Consider the following 7,732-nt stretch of genomic DNA (forward strand, 5'->3'; position numbering starts at 1 on the left):
ATCTGCTCACCACTTTTATACTTACAAAAGGTGGGGTGCAAAAGGAGCAGTAGTAGTTTAGCCTGTACATTGTTTCAGCTTTATCAGTCATTTACCTCACACTTTAAATTTGATTAGTTGTTCTTGCCATTAATCAGTAATTATTTTTACAATTCAGAATGTAATCTATTCAACCATTTTAAAGGAGAAAGAAGTTGAGAAATATGGGGCTAACGTTTTTGATTATTTTCACACCCTAATGTCTTACTAGCCAGAGGTTCAGACATGAACTTGGGCAGGGAGAATGCATTTTCAGCGCTGCTTTTGGAAGTTTTTGTGAAAAAACAACCATCATTTGTTAAAATCTAAATTATGTACTTTATCTACCTCAGAGGGATACTGCAATATTTTTTGTCTTTTCATGATAGCCAATTCTGCACCACTTTGTCAAATATGAAAAACTTGGAAATTGCACATGCCTCCTGCCAGGTAACACAAGAGGGATGCCATTGTACAGAAGCCCAGACAAATTTTCACATCAGAATGGAAAAATGCCTAAGCCTCCAAATGCAACGTCCCTCAGAGCAATTCACATCATGTAACAAAGTAGCTAGAAAAGGTATCTACGCTAGGGGTCCTTGTTACCTGTAGAGTCAACAAGTCTCTGGAAAGCAACTGTGAGCCAAGGCATCCACAGTAATTCTAGGCTCTGACGTCAAGCATCTAAGTTGATTACCCAAAGTCGGGTGGGCTGAACTTCCTCAGACAACTCCTAGTTTTAGATTTTTCATTCTTTTGCTACATGAGTGTGTGCAAATTACAGTATTTCTCTCAGCCGCAGCTATTAACGGGTTTGTCAGAGCCATAATCAAATTAGACAAATCTCAGCCTTGATCCTCGAAGCCGGTAGCGCATACCTCTCCACCCTTAAAAGAGAGATCCAGTCGAAACCACTGCTTCAGGGGAAGGCTGAAGCTAGTTTTCACTGCAAGGTCATCTCCTCTCAAGAGGTGCATCTGAATATGCACATAACCTGACAGAGCAAGAGAGAGAGAAAAAGAGAAATAAACATCACAGAAATATTACAAATGGACTTCCTAATGTATTATTCATAGTGATTCTGTCTTCTTCATCACCAACAGATCTGGGCACTCGCCAAGCCACACATCTGCTCTCGGAGAATCCCAGGGAAACGCACTGCCCTTTTCAGTTACACGCGGACGTGAGCGCCCAGGCTCCACATGAAATCACAGGCTCAAAACCAACTGTCTGAGGGATAAACACACCAAACGCAGGGTAAATGGGGAGGGTGCCCTAGCTAATCTCAAACACCAGAAAGTAGACACGACTTGCAGCCAACAACAGAGGACAATAGCAGCAGACAATGATGGTAACTACTCAAAGCACAACTGCTAGTGCGTGAGAGTGCAATGGTCAAACACAAGATTGCTCCACTCTCAGCTTCTTGGACCTGCAGAAGCTAGACTCATGGTCTGAGCTCTTAAGACCAGAACAGGCTATTACGATAATCTGGTCTAATACTGAGAATAAAATCTGCCCTAAAAACCTCTTCAAGCAAACCTCATATCAAGCTGATAACTTCCAGCTGAGCTGCCATTTTTGATCATTCACTCAGTTTTTAATGGATAGATTAACTGTCTAAATCGGTTACATGACAGACAAAATGGAAATAGCAAAAATAACCAAGACAAAAAGATTAGTTGTGAAACTTCAAAGAAGGGCGGAAAAAAAATGCAATGTCCTATGAGAAAACCAGGTGTGCAATTCTAAAGCTCTGAACATTTGTTTCCTCTGTGAGCCTGTAAGCCAGCCCTCAGCCGCTGAATTTCGTTCTCTCTCAGAGGCTGAAGAGCTTCTGGCAGGAATGGTCCCCTACTGCAAGTGTTGCTAGGCTAAGTGCAGCCTCTTTAATTTTGTTTTTGGGCAAGGAAATAGGCCATGCCTCTTGAACATTGCAATACAGACAAGACTTTGAATCATTTGGACATTTTCAAAGGCTATTTAAAATTTTCAAACATTTTCATGTAGTATGAACGTAAGAATTGAGAAGAATATTAAACTAATACCTCAATAATAATAACACAGGTTGTCCGTTGAGATAAGACTGTTCAATCCCAGTATGTGTTCCTGACCTGTAAGATTCGGTCTATTCCTCTGACAAAGCAGATATTTTCTGAAGTAAGCCAAGACTAGATGCTATGCAACTATTTCTCAGTTTCATCCTATTAATTTAGTAGCTACTTATCTACCGAGACACTATAGTAAAAAAGAAGCATTTTATAAGGGATCTGTTGCACAGAATAGGTCTGATAATATATTTGTAAATGTTATTCCTAGGCACAGATCTATAATGACTATACTAGATCCCTCCTGAAGGCCTTTAATAATATCCCTTACCTTCCTCATTTAGAAATACAGCAGGAGTACTATACATTTCTTTCGGATCAATAAAATAGAGTATACCACACAGGTCCTTTTCACAGTGATGGAGCAAATATAGCCAGATTGAAACGGTGAACCTGCATGAGCAAAAATAAACAACAAAAAAAATCCACTCCTGATGAGAAATCTCCCTATATAATTTGAAAAGCACGCATTTCACTTTCATTTAGCAAACTCGTTTCACACAATGTAATCTTCAGAAGAGAACACATCCTCTGCAGTGAAATCCTTTGGAGTAACAGCACTTAAGTCTTGGATCTGTGATCTCCTTTTAACTGCACACTTTTGTGGTAACAACATAAGAGGAGAGTAAGGGAGTGTTATCTGAATCAATTCCAGAATGCTGAGTCAGAGATACTGCCAGATCCCACATCAATAGGAAACTGAAAACACGACCGAGACAAGTTGGAACCAACCTTCCGCATGCAAGGAACAGTACAAAAACCCCAAATGCATCGTCTTGTAATCTTGATTGTTGAAGGCAGTGAAAATGAAGCTGTGTCTTCTGTACTAAATGTGAAGACATGCTTGGGAGAAGGCATGAATAGCTGTCACAGAGCTATCACAGGATAAATAAAGGTGGAGACTGTGCAATCTATGAAGCAGTGCAGAATTAAAAAAACCAGCAAAGATCTGACAACAATACTTAGAAACTTCCCTAAGAAACTGGCTGAGGCACTAAAAGCAGAATTTACACCATCATATCTAATTTTAAGGAGTTCCTCCATGCCAGTCTGAATCTGCTTCAGAGCTCTTAACAGAAACTTGACCACTTATTTCCATCATATTTCCATAGCAAGTTATGCCAACGCCTTTGAAAACCACACCTCCAATGTAAAACTCAGCAAAGCATCATGATTATTATCATCTCTGATAAAGAAGTTCTCTTTTCTTAGTGACTTTTGGAAGATTATTCAGTTTTCATATTTCTATAATTAAGAAAAAAAAGGTCAATATTTGTCTTTAATACTTTAGAATTGAGTCAGCTTGCTTTGCTTCTGTCTCAAGAAGTTGCCGCACATAGAGCGCCTTCCATCTTTTCCAAAACTGAACCAATATAGGTCTGGAAGCCTAACACCTGCTCTCTTGCCTAAAAAATAATGCAAGGCTGGTGAAATTTTTCCCCTAGAGTCTACACCTTAAATAGCTAACAACATATCCTCCAAATACGGTACTTGGGTGACTTAAAAGGGTTTGTATGTCACAATCACTTGTATATTGATTGTTATGGCCTACCACTGTGCTTCCAGAAATACTGCTTATGCTTTTCATCTTTCATCTATGGAAACATAGCGAAGTTAAATATCACAGTCTCCATTTAATTCCTGATTGCCAGTCTGAGCATGTAACTATTCTGGACAAATTTCATGGGACAGTTTAGGACACTGCTGACTCATTTCACATCCCCCATTGCTGAAGAATGCCGTACAGTGTGAGAAGTCCCTCACAGTCCCAGGCCCATCCTTGCTGCAGGCTGTCCCCGGTAGCTACCTCAAATGACAATTGCCCACGTCCAGTCCTCTTTCCTTACAAACCCTTGAATGAAGTCCAATGAGTAACTTCAGTTACTTCTGTTGGCCTTTTTGAGCAGCAGGGTACAGAGAGCCGAAGAAAAACTCTCTTCCTAACAGAGCTACTCCCAAGCTGCCACGCAACTGCAACACACAGGCAATGCTTTATTTTAAACGCTGGAGACACCACCCAAAGGCAAGAGAGGGTGGAACTCTGCGCAGCAAGTCAAAAGCTGCAAAAATTCACGCCATATATACTCAAGCAGAGCTTTAGTGCCTCAGTGACAGAGTCAGAATGCAACCATGATGGTGAGCAAAGGGCAGAAGGCTGTCACCCAAGCCAAAGACGTCAGGAGATAAGAATTGCTCTGTGCTTATGACTTCAGAGCTATAGTCTGAGGGCTAGCAATTTGTATGCAACCTGCACTATCTGGTAAGTCGTCTTCGGAACTCGCTTTTTGTGGACACAGGCCAAAGGCAAACCAGCAGGCAAGTTCCAGTTCCTGCGACCATTTCCTATTTCTACGATAATGTTGCCGGGGTAATAGCATCTGGTGGAAGGGAGATAAATTTACATATCTATATATATATATACTTTTTCCTCTAAAGTTGCAAACTGTGGCTAAAGAGTTGTGACAGTTCTGAGAAGGGGGAGAAGACTAGAGAAAGATGATCTTCCCAGAGTGATTCCTCTGTAACTGGGCAGGGGCTAAGAGGCCCTACTCTTGTCCAACGAGAAGAGTCTACACAGCGATGGTGCAAGGAAATACTGTGAACTCAAACTAGAAGACTTATCTATCACTAAGGGCTTGTCAGCTGCAAAATAAACTAGAATGTGAATTTACAGGGCTCCACACTGCCTGGCCTTGCACGAAACCCCACTTGGCACTTGGCCTGCAAACACTTGAAATGCAGATCTCTTTGCAAAGCAGAAAACCCCAGGCTAGTTGGTCATGAGATAGCAGCGTGATCGCGACAGCACCTAAGAGCTAACTTACCCTCCTAACTGTACCTAACCAGTGCGGTTACACCTACTACTGGTATCTCATACAAAGCACCGCACGTATCTTTCTGAGGTTCAACTTAATCCTCTCCAAAACTGAAATCAGAGAATAGAAGGAATTGCTAACTAGTTTCCCTTTGAGCGTCTTCTCAAATTAGTAGGCATTAGCGGTATAGCTTCAGAGTTTAAGTACATTCTATAGCCTTTGATAACCAATTACAACCCGCTTCAATTATTTGCCTATACTTACATGGGATAATCAATCTGATGCTGCCTGACTGTCTCCAGTTCTCTGTTTTCAAACTGTTCAAATTTCTTCACGATTCCTGTTTTCTCCCCACTGGAAGCGTACACAAAGTTGAGAATCTGGACATCATCTGCAAAATACAATCTTTCTTAATCTGCCAGACAACAAGCATTGAAACTAATTAATTAGCTCACGCTCATACAGTCAAACATTCAAATCACAACACTAAAAATTGACATAAACCTTCAATAAGTTCTTAAACACAAGTTCACTTACTGTCATTACATACGTTACAGTCTTGCACTGAATAACTCACAGAAAGTGAAATAGTCCACTTTCAGCTGGTATGAGAAGCAGGGAAAGAACAGACTCATTTAAATCTAAGATACTTAAAGCATGATTTAGTAAGGCAGAAATCTTCATTTATGTTTTTCGCCTAAATCTGATCCTATCTTTGGTTATGTCTACGCTGACATGACTCCACAGCTCTTGGACTTGCTCTCCATTTTCAGCTCTGCAACTTATACTATATGTATGGATACATACCAATCCTGTTATTAACTCATATGCATAATCCTGTCATAAATCTGATAAAGCTGCCCCTGCTAAGAAACAGGAAAAACGTCTTTAATGCCATGACATATTATCAGCTTTTCTAGAAACACTCTCTTCAACCAACCAACAAAACCAATCCCCAAGCAATTTGTTACAAGCTTGTTTTAAAAAAGAAATTTGAATAAAATGTTATTTCTTCCTACTTCTGTTATGCTGCTTTTATCTATTACATAAATGGGTAATACATAAGATGTTTCACACTGTTGTCAGATCACATGTTGTCTCCAGCAAGTATTTTAGAAAGCCCCCAAAGGAAGCAACATCACTGCTTCCCTTCAGAGCATTTGCATGACAATACAGTAAAAATAAATTATATGAATACCATAACAAGATTTTCTAGGAAAGAACTCTTTAGAAGCATATAACCTTTTTCCTTTTAGGGTCTACTCTGAATACACGGAGGATAAAAAGAATTGTCAGCAGGTGTAAAGCTAGATACAAACAGACAGAAAAAAATCAGACCTTGGTGAAAATCTAGAAAGCAGAATTTTGAGTGTCAGTAATTTATACCATTAGTAGAACATATTTTTTATTTAAAACTATTAATTTTTAAAACAAAAGTGTTTGTCTGCAATGGTTCTGAGGAAAAATAAAGAAAAAAGTACTATAAATTTTACTGCACTATTAAGACTCGAAAATACATTTCTGAGTGTGTAGCCATCATCTTAAGCAGAAGTAGACTGCCTGTGTGACAATTACATACTGAATTAAGAGCTGAACTAACACGGTAAGGGATGAACAACTCACTCTGAAGACAAAGGAATGTTGGCCACTGACTTCAGTGGATTTTAAATAAAGTTGTTTCCATACTCTTAGAAAACAGAAAGCCATGCTGCTACAAATCTCCAGGCTGGCTGTAATGAAACAAGTCAGATCCGGAGGACATGATGGCTTCAATCATCGGCAACTCTAACCCCACAGCTGTGAAGCTTACTATCCAACAACGTTTGCTAAGGAAGTCACTCTACATAACACTTAGTATTTACCACAGGAACACACTTTTTAACAGCTTACCAAAGATGTTACATGGGTCCCATTAGTTTCCTTTGGGGGGAAAAAAGTGATGTTACACCTACCACTTTCATGAGGGCACTGAGGTATCCTGTTTGCCTGGAGCATCCACAAGTAGTCAGCACCCCACTGAAGACAAACTTTGTGGTCCTTATATGGGCGTTTGAAAGGTGGAACTGCTTCTAAAAAAGTATAATTCTTGGCAACTGCATCCTGGTAGTCTTCACTTGGCTCAACATCACAGCTGCTAACCGACACGTGACTAATCCATGCATACAAAATCACACTGTGCACTATTATTGAGTTTCTGATGATATAATCATCTCTGTAAACCATGATGCTGGGAAATTTCAAAGGTACTTGTCGAGTTCTGCTAACATAAAGGTTCTTCTCATCCTTCCATCTCCTTCTATACACTGGTACACCAGTCCTGAACTCAGAGGAAGCTACTGCTTCCAAGTTGATGATACAGGGCTTAGAACATAAATACTGAACAGAAACCTCAGAATTGTTAAGAACTTTCTTTTCTAAAATGTTTAAATGAATGAAGTCCACATAATCCATGTTTCGTTCAAACTGTGGAGTAACTGCCGTTGTCCGTAATGTCTCCTTTCCAAAGGATGGCATAAAATTCTGGAAAAAAAACAAAAAACAAAACATGTTAGCCAGAGAATCTAAATTTAATTATGTAACTGCTAATACAGTCCCTGCAATAACAGAACACTGCACAAGCAAAAGCTTTATACACCATGCTCAAATTGCAAAATACCAGGATTCTTTCATACAGCAAGTAGAAGTGGATTACTGGAGAGCTATCATCAAGATTTTAATGGTATAACTCCCCTATATCAAGTCCTCAAAATTACACATGCTTCTACAAACAACCTGTATTTACAGGGTGTA

General features: G+C 39.6%; 1 protein-coding gene across 1 annotated transcript in view; it reads right to left on the bottom strand.

Annotated features, from left to right (window-relative positions):
- Positions 1 to 7,456, bottom strand: part of SEL1L3 (sel-1 suppressor of lin-12-like 3 (C. elegans)) — a 30,659-nt gene extending 23,203 nt beyond the window's left edge. Inside the window, exons 1-4 of the mRNA XM_009869602.1 lie at positions 6,895 to 7,456; positions 5,207 to 5,333; positions 2,398 to 2,519; positions 897 to 1,012 (exon numbers count right to left, since the gene is read on the bottom strand). Of these exons, the coding sequence (XP_009867904.1) occupies positions 897 to 1,012; positions 2,398 to 2,519; positions 5,207 to 5,333; positions 6,895 to 7,456 (927 nt within the window). The remainder of the gene's footprint in view (positions 1 to 896; positions 1,013 to 2,397; positions 2,520 to 5,206; positions 5,334 to 6,894) is intronic.
- Positions 7,457 to 7,732: the final 276 nt, after the last annotated feature.

The sequence above is a fragment of the Apaloderma vittatum genome, unplaced genomic scaffold (assembly GCF_000703405.1).
Source record: "Apaloderma vittatum isolate BGI_N311 unplaced genomic scaffold, ASM70340v1 scaffold13415, whole genome shotgun sequence".
In the NCBI taxonomy this organism is placed as follows: domain Eukaryota; kingdom Metazoa; phylum Chordata; class Aves; order Trogoniformes; family Trogonidae; genus Apaloderma; species Apaloderma vittatum.